Source organism: Bos mutus, chromosome 23 (assembly GCF_027580195.1).
Source record: "Bos mutus isolate GX-2022 chromosome 23, NWIPB_WYAK_1.1, whole genome shotgun sequence".
Lineage (NCBI taxonomy): Eukaryota > Metazoa > Chordata > Mammalia > Artiodactyla > Bovidae > Bos > Bos mutus.
Window position 1 is genome coordinate 38,183,982 of NC_091639.1, and position 22,667 is coordinate 38,206,648.

At 45.6% G+C, this 22,667-nt stretch overlaps 1 protein-coding gene and 1 long non-coding RNA gene across 6 annotated transcripts in view; one reads left to right on the forward strand and one right to left on the reverse strand.

Annotated features, from left to right (window-relative positions):
- The window catches only part of ZFAND3 (zinc finger AN1-type containing 3), a 328,146-nt gene extending 325,603 nt beyond the window's left edge, over positions 1 to 2,543 (reverse strand). For both annotated transcript variants that reach the window (XM_070361351.1, XM_070361350.1), the window contains exon 1: positions 2,338 to 2,543. In XM_070361351.1, coding sequence (XP_070217452.1) covers positions 2,338 to 2,408 — 71 coding nt within the window. In that variant the 5' untranslated portion in view covers positions 2,409 to 2,543. The remainder of the gene's footprint in view (positions 1 to 2,337) is intronic.
- A 344-nt stretch (positions 2,544 to 2,887) lies between these two features.
- Positions 2,888 to 6,708, forward strand: LOC138985082 (uncharacterized). 4 transcript variants are annotated; one of them, XR_011462345.1, is made up of 4 exons: positions 2,888 to 3,456; positions 3,546 to 4,457; positions 5,562 to 5,692; positions 5,773 to 6,708. It is a non-coding gene; the product is annotated as an uncharacterized lncRNA (long non-coding RNA). The 4 variants fall into 4 exon arrangements; XR_011462343.1 differs by having other exon boundaries at positions 2,888 to 3,301; positions 5,773 to 6,707; XR_011462344.1 differs by having other exon boundaries at positions 2,888 to 4,457; positions 5,557 to 5,692; positions 5,773 to 6,702.
- The last annotated feature ends 15,959 nt before the right edge of the window (positions 6,709 to 22,667 follow it).

Sequence of the window (22,667 nt, forward strand, 5' to 3'; positions counted from 1 at the left end):
AATATGAATGCAGCCCATAAATAAGGGAAACATGTCCAAAGTCAGTCATGATATAATGGAATCTAGGCAGCAATTTCCTTACACTTTCGTATAAAGTGCAAACTACAAATGCGTTTAGGAAAGGTTAAAACATTACACATTAAAAAGAACACCTTTCATCATAAATATATTAGTTTTTTTCCAACTCCTGTTAGTTCTTCCTTGGTGGTTCAGTAATAAAGAATCCATCTGCAAAGCAGGAAACTAGGGTTTGATTCCTGGGTCAGGAAGATCCCCTGGAAAAGGAAACAGCAACCCACTCCAGCATTCTTGCCTGGGAAATCCCATGGACAGAGGAGCCTGGCAGGCTACATACAGTCCATGGGGTTGCAAAAAAGTTGGACACAACTTAGTGACTTAACAACAAATAACAAATTCCTATTAGGCAAACTGTAGTTCATAAAAAGTATCATAATGAAAGTACCAAAAAAGCAGCTCTGGTTGCTTCTCGGACAAGTCTAGTATGAGTGTAACTAACTATTCCTCTCTACCACCAAACTCGCCTTCCATTACTCAGAACCTTGCTCAGTTTCTAAGTCCTGACATAGATCTTTTATTAAGGGTTCCACTTATAATAATGGTCCCAAGGACATAAACGTGTTGCCAGGAAATAGACCTGATACATCCTGGGCATTAGCTGCCACTGGCAGCTACTTTCTTTGAGCCACATGTCTTCTTATGAGTTACAATCTGAGGCTTGTGACACCAGATTTTTCCAGGGCAGCAGACTGATGTCATAAACGTGATGGTACTAAGCACTCTAAAGAGCTCACCAGCTCCACCCTGAAATCCCTGAATGCAAAAGGAAGCTTCCCATCTGTAAATAAAGCCTCAGTTTCCCCAGCTATATATAGAGAATGCTTCCCACTGAGATTTTTGTGGGAATTAGACAGCCTATGAAAGTACTTAGCAGGCAACACCATTATTATTTTCAAGTCAAAAAGACGGGGAGACTACAAAACCTAAGATATTTTCACATCTTCAGAACTTTTGATAATACCATAACTTATTTTTCGCTAATATCCTTTCAGCAGGAAATTTCTGTGAAACAAAAGGCAGAAAGATGAGGAAATGAGAATCGATTTTTTTTTTTGGTCATAACCTTTGATTACAAACTCCACAGTAATCTACATTAAGATCCACTTTCTAATTTATCTCTGCACTCCCAAAAATCATAGCCTTAATTTCTACTTCAATCATCCCTAGGATCTGAAAGACAGTAAAGATATATCTTCAATACATCTTTCCAAAATGCTCTCACAAGAAATAATCATTTCCTTACTGCCTCTACGCACCTTCGAATATACTGAATCTTTGGAAAATAAAAAAGCTAAATCACAAAAGTTGGCTTTCAAGGTCTCCAGTTTCTTTCCAATAGACCTAGAGTCATGAGTTATAATGGAAGCACCTGTCGGGTAAAACGGGTGGCAATCCTTAAAACTCCAAGTGTAACAAGAACTTAAACTGTAATTACAGGTGGTAAAGTTGACTTCCCACCTCATACATTTTCACTCTAACACAGGATGGCCAAATAATAATATAAGCTGGCCAAGGTGAACATTTGTATCATTAAAAAAAGAAATGGAAGAGAATTTGAGCCAATTAAGCATACAGGCTCTCACGTTCCTAAGTCAAGCTGACTTGAGGTTTGTTGTTTTTTGTTTTTTGTTTTTTGTTTTTGACAAGGAAATCTTACAGATCTTCTGAAACGTGTTTTGAATGAAGGTGAGAGACCTCAAGAGTCTTGTAACTTTACCCAAGCCTGGGTTCTGGGCTCAACTTTTTAAAATGGGTGACGTGTGAACAGCTTCCTAAAAGCAAATGGGACTAGGATATAATTTAGGAAGTGATGATGCAAGTCTCTGGGGGACAGGGAGGAGGGGAGGTGAAAAAGTCAGAGGAAATACCCTCCCGGTTCCTGGGGGCACCAACTCAAGACCAAGGAGGGAAGGAAGGACCGGCCTCCAAAAGCCGAGGAAAGGGGGCACCCCCAGCTCCAGCCGAAGGTGCCAATGCCGCCCCCTCACCCTTCCCGCGGCCCTGCCCCCCTCACCCGTGGCCCGGGAGGCCCCTTTCGGCCCGAGCCTCCGGCAGGCGAGTCCCCGAGGGTGGCAGCGCACCCCAGGCAGGGCCTTCTCGGCCCACCGCACCCCCCAGCTCTCCCGAACCTGGAGCCCCTCCCTGCAGGCCCGGCCTGGGCCCAGCCCGAGGGTTCCGGCCTCCCCGGGCCCCGAGGCCTGCCCTGGCAGCTCCGGCGCCCGCGCCCCGGCCCCCGCCCCCACCCGGCAGGGCACTCACCCCCAGAAGCCGCAGGGACAGCGAGGCGGCAGACTGGGCGCTTTGCTGCGCTCGCTCCCAGCGTCTCCCATGGTGCTCGGCGGCGGCGGCGGCGGCGGAGCTCGGCGGCGGCAGCGGTGGCAGCGGCTGGGCCTGGGCCCCGCTCGAAGGAGGCGGCGGCGGCGGCGTCGGGGGGCTCAGGGCGGGGGGAGGGGAAGGGAGCGGGCGGGCGCGAGTCCGGGGCTCCGAGCCGGGATTCCAGGCCGGTCAGCTGGAGGCGGGCCGCACCACTCGGCCAGCGGAGACAGGGGGTGGGGGTGGGGGGAGGCCTGGGAGGAGGCGCGGAGAGTAAGAGGGAGGGGAGCTGAGGAGGTGGGGCGTGCGGGTGAACCGAGGACCGCGGGGCGGGGAGGAGGGAAGACCCGGCGCCCTCGGCAGTTCCCACCGCCGCTCCCAGCCACAGCGATGTCCCGTGCGGCGGCGCTGGGAAGGACCTCAGGTCCCCCCCGCCGGCTCCGGCGTAGCAGCGGCCGCTGTGAAAGCCGCGGCCCCGCTCGCTCCGTAACACTCTCCCCTCCCCCGGAGGCTGCGCTGACCGGACAATGGCCGCTCCGCCCCCTCCCCGCCTTGAGCACCCCTCCCGAGGAGTCACACAATGGTCTCGCCCGGGGGGGTGAGGCGAGCCGCCGCCGGAGCCCGGCAGCTGATCAGCTGGGCGCCGGGCGTGCCACTTTGTTCAGCTCCTCAAAGGAAGAGGACGGGGCCGTGGGCAGAGCCGAGACCGCGGGGCTGTCACTCGACGACAGGCCTCGGTGGCTTTCGTATCCTTCGGGACTTTTAAGGTCTGAGGGAAACTTAACCTTCCCCCGCCCCGTGAAGAAGGGGAAAGCACGCTGCTGAGTACTCTGGGGCACGTTGCCTCCCCCGAAACGGGAGTGGTACGCCCCAAGCGAGGATGGGGGAGGAGCAGACTAGTTGTTTAAGGGTAAGTTGGGCCGGTCCCGGAGCGGCGGCCGAGCATCGCGCATGCGCCCGGAGACCCCGTAAGCCGGACCGGGGAGGGGCTCGGAGGAGCGTTTCCAAACCCGGAAGTGGGGCTCGGTCTTCTTGGGGCCGTCGGGGTCTTCAGCTAGCCGAGAGGTGCATGGACCCTGCTCTCCTGCCCCTGGGAGATGTCGGGGGGCATTTCTCAGTGAACTGCTAACCCCTGAAAAAATCTCTCTTCCTAGGTCTCCTACACCCAAGCTCACTCTTCCTGTTCCACCTGGAGAACTGGTCTCCCTTTGGCAGCGGTAAACTTTTGGGAATGTCCCTCCTCTCCTCCGCACCAGCAATGGAGAGGGGGCAAGAGGGTAGTGTCTGGGTCAGATTCCGTGCTCTTCTATGCCTATCGGTGTCCCCAGCCTTAGAGACACGAGTTCACTCCCTTTGCCGAAGCGAGGACAGCGTCTGTTCTTACTGGAGTGGACATTTTGGTTTTCGGAGGGGAACTATGGCCAAATCAGTGATGGAAATTTGGGAAGTGACCACAAAGTTTGAGCCACTAAAAAAACGAGTCCTTTAGCGCTCATTGTCTCTTAATCCTGAACCCATTCTAAGTTTCAGCCAGTCGTGAGCAGAAGGTAGTTATTGATGACTAATTTCAACAAGGAGCAAATTTCCACCAGATCTGGAGAAATGACCCAAAGCTGAGGCCCTTATGGGCGAACTTCTCAGTCCCTGGGAGGCTTCCTGTCTCTTTTTTTTTTTTTCCTTGTTTTCTTTTCTCACAGTTCAGCATGTTCACAGGCGGACTTGAAGACCATTCACAGGGGCCTTGAACCCCTTTTCCTGGCACAGAGAGGAGGAGGGCTTGCCAGTTAACAACCACAAACCCTATTGTAAACAGACGTTGCTTGCTGTCCCCTCCTGCCCCTCACCAATTAAAGTTTTCTAAATAGTCACAATTATTTTAAGTTCAATGCTGCTGCTGCTAAGTCGCTTCAGTCGTGTCTGACTCTGTTGCGAGCCCACCAGGCTCCCCCGTCCCTGGGATTCTCCAGGCAAGAACTGGAGTGGGTTGCCATTTCCTTCTCCAGTGCATGAAAGTGAAGTCGCTCAGTCGTGTCCGACAGCACTGAGCTCCCTCGCTCACAGCACTGGTATGAAATGCCCGTTTTGTTTGTGCATGCTCTGTGGACTTATTAAGGTTCTTGTTGCGTCTTCTGACTTCTAATAATCTGGGAGAGACATCAGTGAGCGGGCCTGAAGAGAGATCTTAGGGGCCCACCTACCTCCTATCTTGTAAATAGCAAGGATCCCACTTGGTTTAGCATTCCTCCTAAACAGGCTCTTACTGATAAAAACAGTTATTGCAAAAATCAAACCACTTAAAGCCAAAGTACTCCCCAAATGAAATGGTGATTTATTTTGCTTAATATTTAGTTTCGACTTTGTGGATTTTCACAAGACTTCAATAAATATTTCTGTCAAAAGCCTATAGAGTGGATGAAGTCATTTGGCACATCTAGCTATCAGTGAGCTTGTGTTTCCTTAAATCTTCACTTAAACTGACATAAAATTGCCACATTCATGAAAGATTTACAGCCTTTGAGTTTAACAAACTGAGATTAAGTGGGACTCTTGCTGTTAGCATCTTGACAACTTTCTATTGTATGTGGGGAAAAAAAAACCTAAAAGGAAATTTTTATGTAAAACATGATTGTCATCTTACAAACTGCTTGTCTACCTGTATGTTTGCCAGTTATTCAATTTAACAAGCATTTATTAAGTACCCAGTATGTACCAGGCATTTCCTAAGGCTCTGTCCCTCCTATTCCCCTCTGCCCCTTCCTCTGTTACCCAGCACACTTCTATTGCCCCTTCATTTATTTATTACCTCTATGTCTCCCGTACTCTGATCAGGCAGAATTGGTCCCTCCTTCTTCTGCCCAGATAGTCCCCATTATAGGCCTAGGAAATTTATATGTCTGTGTGTTCTCACAAAACCTAGCTCCAAAAGGACTAGCTCTTAGAAATTGCTGTTAATGTACCAACAACCAAGTGGGTATTACCTAGATTAATTTTATTACCAAATACTGTTGTTTTATTTCTATATATACCTTTCTGTTAGTGCATGCTCTGTAGACTTGTGGGCTCCACCAGTCTCGGTGGGACTGCAGCAAACTCAATCAGTGTTTGTTGAATGAAAGAGCTAATCTGATAAAAGTCACTCTTAGTCAAGGCTCTTTTGTCTGCCAGTACAGAAACCTACTGAAACTTCTTTGTGAAAGAAAAAAAAATTAAGGAAATAATCTTACAGAACCCAAAGGCACAGAGAGCAACAAGATCTCACGAAGGACTGGAACAATGATTTAACTTACCAGCATGAAGCCCAGTAGGTATTCCTTCATTATCTCTTTTTCTCCCTGGTCAAATGTTGTTCTCTCTACAGAGCTGCTGCTTTCTTCTTTGCAGACTTGCCTTCACTGCTTCTCTGGGAACATAGTAGAACGTGGCTGTCCACGTTTACATATCCTCGCTTCCAGAACATGGCTGTCCAAGCTTACGTATCTTCATTTCAAGAACGAACAGAGATTGGGACTTCCCCGGTGGTCCAGAGGCTAAGACTCTGTGTTCCGAATTCAGGGTCCCTGGGTTCAATCCCTAGGTCAGGAAACGAGATCCTGCATGCTGCAACTAAATAATCCGTATGCCTCAAAGATCACAGATCCTAAGTGCTGCAACTAAGACCCAATGCAGCCAAATATTTTTTAAAAAAGAAATTGGAAATAGCCAAGAATTTAGAACTTGCAGAGATTAATTAGTATCTATAAACCTCACTTCCCAGGAGAAAGAACTTTATTGATCTAAATCATGACAGATTGTCTATTCCTCGTACAGTCTCCTTTAGCCAATGGAGCGTAATGTAGTCAGGGCTCTTTACTTTGTAATGCAAACATGGCTGCTAGAGGCCCACCCTTGTAGCCTACAGTTCTCAAAGAAGATCAGTGATATTCTTGGCAAAGATTCCAAAAGGTGTCTACCACAGACCAAAACAGGAATAAATGGGCAGCCTGAAATTGAAAAGCGTATAGAACAATGGACAAGTTCAAGAATTTTCCAACAAAGGAACTGCTATTTAAACTATTTCAGGCCTAAATTTAAATGGCACTCCCTCAAATAAGCCTTCACTAATACCCTGCACCAATTAAAATTATGTTACTCCATTTTTATCTTCTGTGGCACTCTCTTCCTTTGCAGCACTGTTCACAGTTTATAATTAAATATTTATTTGTCTCCTCTCCAAAGATCATGTCTGTTTACTGCTATATACATAATGCCCTGGGCATATTTGGTTGGCATTCAATAAATATTTGTTGAATGAATACAAAAGCACAATAATTTGTTCTATCAATGTGAGACTCATATATGAATTGGCATCCTAATCAGGCTATCCTGGGGAAACGTCTCCATCACCACTCAAATCACCTGAAGGCACTGAAGCTCACAGTGAACTTTTTTGTTACACAGCAGTTGTAAGAAATAAGACCCAGTGTTCATCTGCTTCCTCCTATTATCTTCCTGCTGCTGCTAAGTTGCTTCAGTCGTGTCCAACTCTGTGCGACCCCATAGATGGCAGCCCACGAGGCTCCCCCGTCCCTGGGATTCTCCAGTCAAGAACACGAGTGGGTTGCCATTTCCTTCTCCAATGCATGAAAGTGAAAAGTGAAAGGGAAGTCGCTCAGTCGTGTCCGACTCTTCGCAACCCCATGGACTGCAGCCCACCAGGCTCCTCCGTCCATAGGATTTTCCAGGCAAGAGTACTGGAGTGGGTTGCCATTGCCTTCTCTGTATTATCTTCCTAGCTGGCTGCTAACTCTTCATTTTTAGTTCCCAAAGTTTCTTTGTGAAGAACCCTTGAACCATTTCCTATAAAGTGCCCACTCAATTGGCCGAAAGCTCAGAGAAAACCTAAAAGTTCAGGACATCATCAAATTAGGGGACCAAAGTGTGGGGGGTAATTGGCAGAAGTGCTTTCGTCATAACTGTCTTGACTTTTCTACTGTAGATTACATTCCAAATGAACCTATAGTGTGACTCTTTGGAGTAGTTTGCAATCACCATTGGCCCAAAAGGAGCCATCTACATGGCCCGCAGGGTTTAGGAAAGGATAATATTAATGCTTCAGCTGCTCCTGAAGTACCAACCGAGGTTGTATATGAAAGATGTGATTCAAGGGCAGAGGCTCAGAAGGGCTTGTTGTTCAGTCACTAAGTCACATCCAGCTCTTTTCGACCCCATGGACAGCAGCATACCATGCTTCCCTGTTCTTCAATATCAGAGGAGCTGCTTTCTTGGTAACACTGAGTCCGAAGACCTTGGCCCTGAAAGTCACAACCTAAAAGGAGGCACAAGTAGAGACCTGAGACAAAACAGATGGTCCTCCAACTCTGATTCTAATCATTACCCCATGACCCTTAACTCCCAGTTCATACCCTTTCATCATTATCATTCATTCTTATTAGTGCCGATGTTCAATCCAAATTCTAGCCTCAGTCTTTATCCTCATCCTAATATTATCTGTAAAATTTAATCCTAGATTGTAAACCTAATCTCAACCCTAATACTCAGAGCTTAACAAGGCTCCTTGCCTTCCCACTGTCTTATTTTCCCTCGCTCTTCTGCTTGTATCCCTTGGCCCTGACCCACTCCAAGAAACGGAGAACTCTTTAATATCCTGAGCCACTGGGGAGATTGGGAACCAGTTTCATTAATCCTAAAAAAAGATCCTTGGGCTTTCAGGAAAGAGAAAGTGGATGAGTCTCTCACCTGCACAGGACACAGAAATCCTCCACAGTCACAACATGGCCTGTTGCCCAATTCAGGAGCTGCTTGGCCTCTGAAAGCCCGGCGGAGGTGGGGGGTGGAGGGGGGGGTGGGAAACGCAATCCAAGTATAGACTCAGGAACCTGTGGTACAGCTGGCCAAGAGCAGGAGATCTGACACCTTTCTGCAAAATGATCAGGTTAGATTAGAAGGGGGGATGGCAAACCATGTTCTCAGAGCAAGAATTCTGGTTTCTGCTCTCCTGCCTCACTTGAGTTTGGTTTTCCAAAGGAAAAAAAAAAAAAAACTTTTTCTTTCTTTTTTTTTTTTTTTAAGTTGCTAAGCCAGCCCCTCCCTGAGCTTCCTTCTGGCCCTCAAGTTTTCTGATGTGCAGTTGATTCTTTCAGTCACTTACGGTCCAGTTGGCATGGATAAACTCTCAGAGCCAAGGGAAAAGAAGAGCAACCAAGCATACCGTCTCCAGCTCTTCTCAGGAAACTAAAAATAAATAAAATGAAGAGTGTGATGGGGAGGAGAGGGGAGGAATGGAGAAAATGCTGCCATTTCACGTCCTCTGTTCTCTTGCTCGTGAAGCAATTGCTGATTTCCCTGCTGCTCACACCCGTCTTGGTGTGAAATTTGATTTTTACTGACTTTGAAATTTCAAGAATGGGAATATTGTTTTTCCCAGAAATACTTGACCTTTGTGGAGAAAAAAATTCAAATGATGAAAAAGTAAAAGTTCTTCCTAATACCACCCGCCTCCTCAGAGATATGCTTTGTTAACAGTTTGGTATATAGCTCTCCAGGCTTTTCATTTATATGTGAGTATATGAATGGGGTAATTCAACACATAGCATATTCTAGCTGATTATTTTTAACTTAGAAATATGTCTTTAACGTCTTCTATAATCTACGCATATAGCTTTGCAGTATTGTCTTATAGCTAAATGTATTAGGGTTCTCCAGAGATATATGTGATATATATATATGTATATACATGTACATACATATATGAGTGTGTGCTCACTCAGTCGTGTCCGACTCTGCGGCCCCACGAAGTGTGTAGCCTGCTGGGGTCCTCTGTCCATGGAATTTTCCAGTCAAGAATACTGGAGCAGGTTGTCATTTCTACTCCGAGGGATCTTCCTGACCCACCTTCTATCTACTAATGGTTAATATAATATGAAATCATATATAAAAATATATATGTTAGCCATATACGTGAGATTTTATTTATTATATCTATGAAGTATAATCATATATATTGTTATTTATTCATTTATTTATATTTACCATGTATGTAAAAAGAGATTTGTTATAAGGCGTTGGCTCATGCAATTACAGAGGCTGAGAAATCCCAGGATCTGTAGTCAAAAGACCTGAGAACCTGGAGAGCCAATCGCTTAAGTTCCAGTCTGAACCTGAAGACAGAAAACTCATGTCTCAGTTCAGAGACCATCAGGCAGAGAGTAAATTCCCTCCTGCTCAAATTTTGATCTATTCAGGCCTTTAACAGGTTGGATGAAGCCTCCCACATTGGGGAGGGCAATCTGCCTTACTCACTCTACTGATTCAAATGTTAATCTCATCCAGAAACATCCTCACAGACACACCCAGAATGTTTAACCAGATATCTGAGCAGTCCATGGCCAGGTCAGGTTGAAACATAAAATTAAACATCACACTAAAATGACAGGCTCCAAAATCAAGTTGCCTAAGTTGGAATCAGCCTCCTACCAACTATAAGATGAGCCTCTAAGGGAATTCCTTAGCCTGTCTGTGCCTCAGTTTCCTCATTTATTACTGGAGAGCTTTTCACATGCCTAATTTCTCTTTGATGGCCCTACTTTTCCTGATCCCAGGCCTTCTCAGAGATGCACACACAAACTAGGCTTTGTTAGGAAGCCCTAACCTCTGGCCATAGAAATTCAGATTAGCTCATGGAGAACCAGGGCCATCCCTGGCCTGACTTGCAGTCTTTGCCTTCTGATAGAAAGTGTCCTTGGGCCCATGTAAGCCCAGAGCTTGATAGGGACCCTCCGCTTGGAACCAGGCCACCAAAAACCAAGACAAACAAAAAAAAATATCTTGAAAGACAGCTAGGTCCAGCTTTCTACTTTTATAAAAAATTTTACAAGGAATCTTCCCCTATAATCCTATTAATGTCTTGGATAAATTTTTTAGAAAAAGAATTGCAATACTGTTTAACATTTGTTTGTTTTCAGTAGCTAGGTCGTGTCTGACTCTTTGCAAAGCCATGGACTGTAGCCCTCCAGGCTCCTCTGTCCATGGGATTTCCCAGGCAAGGACACTGGAGTGGGTTGCCATTTTCTTCTCCAGGGGATCTTCCTAGACCAGGGATCAAACCCATGGCCCCTGCATTGATAAGCAGATTCTTTACCACTGAGCCATCAGGGAAGACCAATTTCCCTCCAGAAAGGCTGAACCAATTTATATTCCCTCCAACAGTGAGTAAGAAGACAGATTTCCCAGCACCTCAGTAGCACTGGGATATCATTACTCTTTCTAATCATTGCCAAGGTCAAAGGTAAAAAATGAAAACCCAATGGATGTTTTAATTTGCACTTTTGGGTTATTAATGAGGACCAGATTTTTTTAATATCATATTTTTATATCATATATGATATAAAAATAGTTGAATTTGAATCTGGATTTATTTTCATGTGCATCATATATTTATAGCCTTGGTCAATTTTTCTACAAGGATTTTTTTTCTTATTTAAAACATTTATGTTGGGACTCCCCTAGTGGATAAGAATCTGCCTGCCACTGCAGGAGATACAAGCTCTATCTCTGGTCAGGGAAGATCCCACATGCCATGGAGCAACTTAGTCCATGTGCCATAAATACTGAGCCAGTCCTCTAGGGCCCGTGAGCCACAACTACTTTGCCCCCACATTCTAGATAGAGCCCATGCTCCGCCACAAGAGAAGCCACTGCAAAAGAGTAGCCCCCACTCACTGCAACTAGAGAAAAGTCAGAGCAAAGCAACAAAGACCCACTGCATCCAAACACAAATTTTTTTAAAAAGACATTACTGTTGATATTGAGAATATTAACCTTTTATCATATGTACGACAAATTATTTCACTGCTATTTATTTCTTAACTGTATCTAGACTTTTGATTTTCAGGAGTCTAAAATTCAGAGGAACTCTGCAAATGAACTTTGGCTAATGTTTGAATTGCCAACACACAGACACTTCTTTCTTAAGGCCTCTAGTTTATAGGTTAAAAAGAAAAGGAATTAAAGGGAAAAATGAAAGGGAAAAATACAGGAAATTGGAGGAGATGGGGGCAAGCACTGAGGGAAACCCCATCCCCCCAGGCCCCCAAATCTAGCTCATCTCAGGCAGGCTCAGCTCTGCCTCCTTGGGTCAGCCTAGCTCCTCAGCGCTCAGGTGCCAGTCCTGAGCTCCCTGAGGTGACTCACCCAGGATCTGCCTCAGCCTTTCTGATTTCCTGTCTAGAGGTGGAAAAACAGCCAGAAGTAGTGGCAGCATAATTCTGTCAGTCCCTGGAGATTGGCCTGAAGTTCCCCATCAAGTCCCTCGCTCAAGTTCGCAGACAGTATCTAGGAGAGACGACCACTACATGCAACCAGGCTGGGCTCCACGACCCAGTGGGAAGAACCAAAGGTCTTTGAGGAAGGTGGAGTGGTTAGGGAAAAGGCTTAGAATTCATTGTTAGGTTGAAATTAGGGAGAAAGCCAGCATTGGAAGGACTAGGCTGGGGAGTCAGGAGAAGGAATTTAGAATAATACCAAGCAGAACTGGTGGCTTAGGTAAATGGTTATGATTGGGGAAGAGGCTTAGATGTTTGGGATGGGGTTGAAAGGCAAAGGTTGGTGTCTTAGACTGGATTCCTTTCCCCCTACAAAAGCTGGCCCTGAAACAAGGATTGGGAGATACAGAGAATACTAATAGGGGTGGTGAAGTGGCCAATAAAGGGTGTGTCATCAAGCAGCTATCACTGGGAGTGGCTAGAGTTCTCCCAGTGACTAGTGACTAGTCCTGCAAAAACTTGATAAAATCACACCTTGGTGGTATCCTATCACACCTTAATGGTATCCCATCACACCTTAATTGTATCCCATCATACCTTAATGGTATCCCATCTGAGGGAGGGGAGGCTGAGTATTTACATATAGCACTTCAGTCAGCCTTGTGCTGGCAGAGCACAAGAAACAGCTTTCAGAGAAAGCCTTCAGGCAAAGAGGTGCAGAGACTGGCCTGGCCTGCAGTAATGGGATCATTCTGAAATGGTCTGTCCCGAGGGATATAGATGGGACACCTGCAGTGTCTGCCATAGCTGGAACAGTGTGCGTGTGTGTGTGTGTGTGTGTGTGTGTGTGTAGTTGTGGGGGGGGGGGTTGATATTTGGTAAAATTATCCAGGGGTTTCTTCCTAAGGTTATGATTAATCCAGTAAAGCTAGTTACCTTCTGATTAGGAGTTAGGGAGCAGAGATAAGGTTACAATAGAATTAGAGAATTAGGGTTTGTTAAGGGCACTCAGAGGCTACTCATCACATCCATCCAAAGTTACCCAGCTAGCAGGTGATGAGCTGGAGCAGGATTGTGGCCTGGTCTGTGTTACTCCAAAGCCCATTAAGAGGACAGAGTGCAGGCCGGCCTAGGGAAGGGGGGAGGTGCCCGCTGGACCCATGCTGCCCAGGCTTCTCCCCTGCAGCCAGGGAACGGGGCGAGGAGGAGGCTGTGCAGCTGCCATCTGTTCTCTTGGCTCCACTGCCTGGCAACTGCCCACCCATGTCTGCTCCCTGCTCTGGAGGAGGACCATTCCTCCACAGCCCATCAGGCAGGATGAGGAACGGTGGCCCAGCCAAGGCCACACCGCATGATGGATTCAATGATTATGACTTTCTGATGTGGGGGCTGTTCAGTGGTGCAGCAGACCCAGTCCCATCTGCTGTATCTTTCTTTAGAGAGCTGCTGGAAAGAAAAATCTGCATACTGCTCATGCTAGAGTATGAGCAGGAGTGTGTTGTGTATATACACAGGCACAGGTGTGCACACAGGTGTGAACCTGGGTGTGTAGGGTGTGCATGTGCGCATGTGCACCCAGGTGTGGAGTTCAAAACCATCGCGGTTCTATTTCCTTCTCAGAGTTCATTTAGCAAATAAGTCATTGGTGAATAATAATGTGATCCTTTTTTTGGATAATTTCCACCTACAAGTAACTCTGGAAGGTGCTTTATGTACCTTGGTTATTGTGGTAAATATAAACCTTACAGCTACCATGCAAGAGAAATTTTATTTTCTTCATCCTGCAGATGAGGAGACTGAAGTATTGGGGGCTAAATTAGCTATCCAAAGACTTAATTTTTAAGTGGTAGAGTAAAGATTTGAGGGCTTCCCTCATAGCTCAGTTGGTAAAGAATCCACCTGCAATGCAGGAGACCCCAGTTCAATTCCTGGTCGGGAAGATGCAAGAGATAGGCTACCCACTCCAGTATTATTGGGCTTCCCTTGTGGCTCAGCTGGTAAAGAATCCACCTGCAATGTGGAAGACCTGGGTTCGATCTCTGGGTTGGGAAGACCCCCTGGAGAAGGGAAAGGCCACCCACTCCAGTATTCTGGCCTAGAGGATTCATGGACTATATAGTCCATGGGGGTCGCAAAGAGTAGGACAGGACTGAGCGACTTTCACTTTCAGGACTCGAGACCGTGACTCTGATTCCACAGTGCATGATAACTAATTTCCATCTCCTCCCAGATCTTCTCAGAATGAGAGTGAACAAATTACTGCTACACATGACAACAGGAACCATTCATATTAAATTAATGTTGAGCAAAAGGAGTCAGACGTAAAATACTTGATTCCAAAATGCATAATTCCATTAATGTAAAGCTCAAAATCAGACATAACTGATCTATGCTGTACAGGGTTAGGAGAATGGTTACCCTTGCAGAGGGCAGGTGATTATTGGAAGAAGGCACTAAAGGGACTTCTAGGGGCTAGGAATAGGTAATATAGCATATCTTGACTTGGGTATTGGTTACAAGGATGCATTCGGTTTATTCAGATTCGTTAATTACATATGTATGATTTATGTACTTTTCTGTGTGAATGTTTCACCTAAAAAAGAGCCCAAAATGAAAAAAAATATTTCCAGGGGTTTTGAGAGATTCAGAGAAAGAAAGCACCCCAAAACCTGCCTTTGTGATGGGGGCCTTAGGAAGCCCCTAGGCTATGGAATGGGAACGAGGGTTAAGGTTAGTGGACTCCAAGCTGAGTGCTCCAGGGGGCTGGCAAAAAGGCATGATAAGGATCTAGGAAAATTAATGATAGTTCTGAGTATATAGACCAGGACACAACAGAAAATTTCAAAGGTGGTTGTTATGTAGTGGCCAAGAGAAGATTGTGGCCTTTTGACTGTGGCTCAACAGACCTAGGTGGATGTCCTGGCTCTATCCTCTACTGCCCAGTGAACTAGATAGAGCCGTTCATCCTCTGGGAGTTGGTTACCTCCCCTGCGCAATGGGTCACTGAGACCACAGCCTGCTATGAGTATTAAATGATGCGATATAGTTAAAACACTGTCACGGAGCATGGTTCCTGGCAGGCATTCCGCAAAGGTGTGTTTCGAAGGTGGAGGAAAAGATGCTCTGGCATCTGAGAGCTCCCTTAAATATCAGGAGGTCTGGAAGGTGGAAGATGCCTCACATTCACTCTGGGTATCTGAAGCCAGAACAGAGTAATGGATCATCCATGAGTTAGGACCTGGTCTGTGATGGGAGGGAAGAAGTCAGATCTCAGAACAGAATGGATCATCCATGAGTTAGGACCTGGTCTGTGATGGGAGGGAAGAAGTCAGATCTCAGAACAGAGTAATGGATCATCCATGAGTTAGGACCTGGTCTGTGATGGGAGGGAAGAAGTCAGATCTCAGCCGTGGCAGCTAGGACAAACTGATCCACTCGGCAGCGAAAGTCCTGCTGCAGAGATTCTAGGAAAGAGAGCCAGGAAAAGGATCCTGGCTTAGGGCAGCAGGGAGAGGTTTCTAGATTGGGAGCCTAGCCAGAGAGGAAGTTTGGGGGAGAACTATCTGATATAATGGAGGCTTATGAAACTGTGTGCTATAAGCTCTTCCTCTAGGAAAGTGTTTGGAGTCTACCCCTCAAATTTTTTCCACAATATACAGAGATTGGTAAAATGTGTCCTAAAAACTGGTGAAAGAGGACTTCCCTGGTAGTGCAGTGGCTACGATTCCGCATTCCCAGTGCGGGGGGTCCGGGCTCAGTCCTTGGTCAGGGGACTAGATCCCACATTCTGAGACCCACTGCCACCAAATAAACGAAACAATAAGCTGATGAAGGAACCAAGTTTAGCCACACTGAGAGAGCAGGAACCCTCTGAAAACACAGCTGACAGATGAGGTATCTAAGAAAGAACTTTCTGACTCACCCCCTAACTCAACCACCAGCTACCCCAAAAGGCTTCCTGCCTGGTGCCCCACTTAGAAATCTGCACTTTCTCTTTCATACTCCTGAGGCATACTCCACACACTGCCTATGGGCCTATGGGCCATGCTACCTGGAGAAGGGAAACAGGCTTGTGTTATTTTTCTGCTTATAACGTAAAACCCAAATAATAGTCTTAGACATGACAGCAATTTATTTCACCTTCATTTAAGAGAAGTCCAGAAAAACTTGTGCTTTGAAAAGTACCATCAGTGACTTCCCTGGCAGTCCAATGGTTGAGGCTTCGCCTTCCAATGCAGTGGGTGTGGGTTCGACCTCCGGTCAGGGAGCTAAGATTCCACATGCCTTGTGGCCAAAAACCAAAACATAAAACAGAAGCAATACTGTTCACAATTTCAATAAAGACTTTTAAAATGGTCCATATCAAAAAACCCTTTAAAAAAATAGATACCATCAGAAACATGAAAAGACAAGCCATTGACTGGGAGAAAATATTTGCAAATCATATGTTTGATAAAGAGCTGGAATCTAGAATATATAAAGAATACTTGAAACTCAATAATAAAAAGACAAACAATCCAGTTTAAAAATGGACAAAGGATTTGAACAGACATTTCACCAGCGGAGATATACATCTTAGTCATTCAGTTCAGTTCAGTCGCTCAGTTGTGTCCAACTGTTTGTGACCCCATGAATCGCAGCACGCCAGGCCTCCCTGTCCATCACCAACTCCCGGAGTTCACTCAGGCTAACGTCCATAGAGTCAGTGATGCCATCCAGCCATCTCATCCTCTGTCGTCCCCTTCTCCTCCTGCCCCCAATCCCTCCCAACATCAGAGTCTTTTCCAATGAGTCAACTCTTCGCATGAGATGGCCAAAGTACTGGAGTTTCAGCTTTAGCATCATTCCTTCCAAAGAAATCCCAGGGCTGATCTCCTTCAGAATGGACTGGTTGGATATGGGGTAGCTGCCCGAACTAAATGCGCCGGTCGCAGCCACCCACGCTGAATCTCTTAGTCATTAGAAAAATGCAAATCTAAAAAAGACTGGATATGTGTTCATGTATAACTGATTCACTTTGCTGTATAGCAGAAACTAACACAACATTGTAACTCAACTATAGTGCAATAAAAAAATTCAAAAATTAAATAAGATGCAAAAATATATTGTACAGCACAAGGAATATAGCCAATATTTTATAATAATAATTTAGAAAAACACAATGACATACTACTCACAACCACTAGTATGCCTATAAGCAAAAAGCCAGACATTAACAGGTCCTGGAGCATATGCAGGAAAACTGGGACTCTCATACATTTCGGAAAGGAAGGTAGAAAGGCTCAGCCACTTTGGAAAAGAGTTTGGCAGTTTCTTAATAGGCTAAACATTTGTTTACTATAGAACGCAGCAATTCTACTACTAGGATCTACCCACCAAGAAAATAAAAATATATGTCTGCACAGACTTGTAGAAAAATATTCAAATAGCCAAATAGTAGCCAAAAAGTGGAAATAACCCAAATATTCATTAATTGGTTAATGATATATCTCTCTATTAGAATATGATTCAGCAGCAAAAGGAAAAAAGCACTGATACCTCCTACAATGTGAGTGAATGTCCAAAACATTACGGTCAGGGAAAAATGCAGAAGTCTACATATTCATGATTCCATTAATATGAAATGCCCAGAAAAGGCAAATCCATAGAGGAAGAAAGTAGATTTGTGGTTGCCAGAGACTGGGTAGGAATGAAAGCCAATGAGCAGAAAGGCTGTATTGAGGATTGCACAACTCTGTAACTTGTTAGTCTGGTGGTTCTCTAGTGTTTGTTCATTTTTATTGAGGTGTAATGTACATATAAAAAAGTACACAAACCCTAAATGACCAGTTTGATTGACATCCCCTCACACACATGTATACCCTGGCATAACCACCATCCAGATCAAGTGAACATCTCCGGTACCCCAGAAGGCCCATCCTAGCCAGTCCCCCACAAAACCTAACACCACCACTAACAAAACCTCCTAACCGCCATTCTGACTTGTCACCGTAGAGGAGTGTTGCCTGTTCCTAGAACAATACCACCTAGAGTGCACACTCCGTGGGTGTCACCCTCCATTTCTACTCTCATGTGGCCCTTAATGTTGACCCTGGGCTCCTCGGCCACTATCTTCTTATTGCAACACTCTGCTCCACACTGGACATCACCCGTCTTGTCTTTCTTCATCCCCTCGAAGTGCCACTAACACATCATGATGATGTTGATTTTTACTGAAGATTTGGAGTCAATTGGGAGAACTATAACACAGGATAGAAAACAACCTGAAGTTCCCTGGTAGGTGTCACGAGCCCTAGAAGTGCACTGGCCACCCTCTGTCATTGGGTGGGTTCTCCCAGGTCCCTTCATCATGTGATTGTCTGTCCCCTGCCCCATGTTGTTATGCAAAACAGTTTCGTTAGCCTACAGGCCAGGCCGAGCACCCACTCTTTCCTGCCAAAATCACCTATGGAAAAAAAAAAAAAAAATCACCTATGGAGACTCATCAAAGTGTTTTCCTGAATGAAAGAACCTCCTATTCAGGAAGTAGAAGAGACTGTATCGGCTTTCTCTTAAATAGCGCTTTGGTTTTTCCTGCTTTAGTCTCATTTTAAAGATGAAGAAATTGAGACCCGCAGAGGATAAATAACTTGCCCTGATCAAAAAGCTCTTAATGGAAATAAAACTGGAAATTGAGCCCTGACTCCAAGGTCCACAAGGTGACTTGTTCATCTCTGATCCCTAGAATTTAGCCAAGTGTCAGAGATCAATTAACGCTTGCTGTAGTTGAACTGAATTAAAGGATGGATTTGCGGGAGGAATGTACCCTAGGCCTTCGTAGGAGAGCTGGAGAGGAGAAAGGGCAAACTGTTTAAGGAGTTGGCTGATGGCAGAAAAGGGGGCGGGGACAGGGTCCTCTGGCTTCCAGGGAGGGAGCTGCCCCTCGCTGCTTGCTCCCATCTCCTGCCCAGCCTTCCAGGGGGGCCGTGCTCTGGGCAGAACCTGCTGCCATCATTCATCAAGTTCTGGCAGCCTGAGGAAGCTCAGGGCTTATCCTGTAGGACACTTTCAATCAACTTCAGTTCAGTGTATTCCCTCTAAATGACTCTGAAATGTAAATAAAATTAAATTAATGCTACTGTATTTGTCTCTGGTTAGGGTTGTAATGGGCTCCAGTAATGCCGCCCCTGAGATCAGCCGTGGGGAGAGAAGCCCAGACAACAGCAGTGCGACCAGCTTTGTGTCCCCCTTACCCAAGTCCCCCCTACCTCCTCCCTGTTCTGGAAGGCCCCTCATCACCCTCTCTAACTTTTGGATCTTTGGAATAGAGTGGAATGGCTTTTTCTTTGCCCATCAAGCTAAGAGCCACAAATGGCCTCCTCACCAGGACTTGATCCCCGGGTCTACTCACCCCTCCACAGCCTGGGCCCTGTTGCTCTAGACTGGGGTTTCTTAACCTCAGCACTGTTGACATTCTAAGACCGATCATTCATTTGTGGGGGTTTGTCCTGTGTCTACCCACCAGATGCCAGCAGCTGCCACTCTCCCAGCTGTGATAATCAAAAATGTCTCAAGGAGGGGAGTGGGGGGACTAGAGGAAGGGGGAAGTGTGAGGGAGAGGGGCTACACAATTCTGTGATGTCGGGACTTCCCTGGTGGTCCAGTGGCTAAGACCCTCTAGCTCCCGAATTTGGGGACCTGGGTTGGATCCCTGGTCAGGGAACTAGATCCCACTAAGAGTTCGAATGCTGCAATTAAAGATCCCAAGTGCTGCAAATAATAAGCCTAATAAGCAAAAAGAGCTTCATGACCCAGATAATCATGATGGCGTGATCACTCACCTAGAGCCAGACATCCTGGAATGTAAAGTCAAGTGGGCCTTAGGAAGCATCACTATGAACAAAGCTAGTGGAGGTGATGGAATTCCAGTTGAGCTATTTCAAATCCTGAAAGATGATGCTGTGAAACCGTTGAACTCAATATGCCAGCAAATTTGGAAAACTCAGCAGTGGCCACAGGACTGGAAAAGGTCAGTTTTCATTCCAATCCCAAAGAAAGGCAATGCCCAAGAATGCTCAAACTACTACACAATTGCACTCATCTCACACGCTGGAGAAGGAAATGGCAACCCACTCCAGTATTCTTGCCTGGAGAATCCCATGGACGGAGGAGCTTGGTGGGCTACAGTCCGTGGGTCACAAAGAGTTGGACACGACTGAGCGACTTCACTTTCACACGCTAGTAAAGTAATACTCAAAATTCTCCGAGCCAGACTTCAGCAATACGTGAACTTCCAGATGTTCAAGCTGGTTTTAGAAAAGGAAGAGGAACCAGAGATCAAATTGCCAACCGCTGGATCATCGAAAAAGCAAGAGAGTCCCAGAAGAACATCTATTTCTGCTTTATTGACTATACCAAAGCCTTTGACTGTGTGGATCACAATAAACTGCAGAAAATTCTTCAAGAGATGGGAATACCAGACCACCTGATCTGCCTCTTGAGAAACCTATATGCAGGTCAGGAAGCAACAGTTAGAACTGGACATGGAACAACAGACTGCTTCCAAATAGGAAAAGGAGTACGTCAAGGCTGTATATTGTCACCCTGTTTATTTAACTTCTATGCAGAGTACATCATGAGAAACGCTGGGCTGGAAGAAGCACAAGCTGGAATCAAGATTGCTGGGAGAAATATCAATAACCTCAGATATGCAGATGATACCACCCTTATGGCAGAAAGTGAAGAGGAACTAAAAACCCTCTTGATGAAGGTGAAAGAGGAGAGTGAAAAAGTTGGCTTAAAGCTTAACATTCAGAAAACGAAGATCATGACATCTGGTCCCATCACTTTATGGGAAATGGATGTGGAAACAGTGTCAGACTTTATTTTTTGGGGGCTCCAAAATCACTGCAGATGGTGACTGCAGCCATGAAATTAAAAGACACTTACTCCTTGGAAGGAAAGTTATGACCAACCTAGACAGCATATTAAAAAGCAGAGACATTACTTTGCCAACAAAGGTCCGTCTAGTCAAGGCTATGGTTTTTTCCTGTGGTCATGTATGGATGTGAGAGTTGGACTGTGAAGAAAGCTGAGTGCTGAAGAATTGATGCTTTTGAACTGTGGTGTTAGAGAAGACTCTTGAGAGTCCCTTGGACTGCAAGGAGATCCAACCAGTCTATCCTAAAGGAGATCAGTCCTGGGTGTTTTTTGGAAGGACTGATGCTAAAGCTGAAACTCCAGTACTTTGGCCACCTCATGCGAAGAGTTGACTCATTGGAAAAGACCCTGATGCTGGGAGGGATTGGGGGCAGGAGGAGAAGGGGACGACAGAGGATGAGACGGCTGGATGGCATCACTGACTCGATGAACGTGAGTTTGAGTGAACTCCGGGAGCTGGTGATGGACAGGGAGGCCTGGCGTGCTGCGATTCACGGGGTCTCAAAGAGTCGGACACGACTGAGTGACTGAACTGAACTGAACTGAATAAGCAAAGAAATAAGTAAAGTCATTTGCTCCTAAAAAAAAAAAAAAAGTCCTATGGAGTCTTTTCAGTCTCCACCGAGTTGATCTATCCTGCTTCCCCATTCAGTTTCTTAAAGCGTATTAACATTGTACTGGAAGTGGTAAATGACCTTCCAGCCTTTGGACTGAACACCAGGAACCCTGACCTCGTCCATCCAGAAGCCTCTCTCCATGGCCTCACACTCCAGTCCCCAGTTTACCTAGCCCAGCCTCAAGGACTACCCACCAAGAAACCAACAAAGGGGTTTTCCTTGAGTACCAATTTCTCTCCAAAATTTCTCCATTGGTGGAGATGCCCCAAGTGAAGGACTTCTCAATAAATTTGGGATTTCCCATGAAGGAAGCAATTTCTTACTGACAGGATTCCCAAACTCATAGAAACTCATAGAAATAAAGAACAAAATGTGGTTGCTAGAGGCTGGGGAGTGGGAGAAATGGGGAAATATTTATCAAAGGATATAAACTTCTACCTATAAAATGAACAAATTCTGGGAATCTAATGTGAAACATAGTGACAATAATTAATAATACTGTATTATATACTTGAAATTTGGTAAAAGAGTAGAACTTAAATTTTATCACCGTGAAAAATTCTCATTATTGAGGGGATAGAGGTGTTAACTAACACTATTGTGGAAACTTCCCTGGTGGCTCAGACAGGAAAGAATCTGCCTGCAATGCAGGGATCAGGTTCGATCCCTGGATCAGGAAGATCCCCTGGAGAAGGAAATGGAAACCCACTCCAGCATTCTTGCCTGGAGAATCCCATAGACAGAGGAGCCTGGTGGGCTACATAGTCCACGGAGTCACAAAGAGTCGGACCCGACTGAGTGACTAACACTTTCACTTTTCATTGTGGAAATCATTTCCCAATATTTTTACATTTCAAATCATCACATTGTACACTTTAAACTTGTATAGGTTATATGTCAATAATAGCACAATAAAGCTGGGAAAATGTGGGTGGGGGGAGGATATTGTACTTTATACCCCAATAACCTAAAAAAAAAAACCAAAACAGAAAGAAGTAGGCCCCCAACACTTTTTAAAGACTGGGCTGTTAGAATTCTTCAATTTCTTCCTAGTACTTAACTGCCCATGGGGTAAGGGGCCCAGGAGGGGGCAATTTGGGGGCTGGTGGAAAGCTCTCCCACCCCCACCAACACCCCCTCCCCCACACCCCCAAGTCATGCCATGCTCTGTGGGAGCTGGGAAGGGAGAGGAGCTTTAACCTCCAGGGTTCAGAAGTCCTAATAGCAAAGGCAATGGCAGTGAACATGCCTGGGGTGGGGAGCGGGCGGTTGGGGAGGAGGGACAAGTCCCCTCTACTCTGGTCCTGCCACCTCACTTAGCCAGCTGTGGGAAAACAATCTGGGATTTTTAACTCTATTTATAGATCTCTTAAAGCTTTCATGTGGTCCTAAAGAAGTCCTCCCAGAGCATTCCAGCTTACACAGAGGAAATCAAAGAAAATGAATTAGAATCACAGGACAAATCCTGAGCCCATAAGTC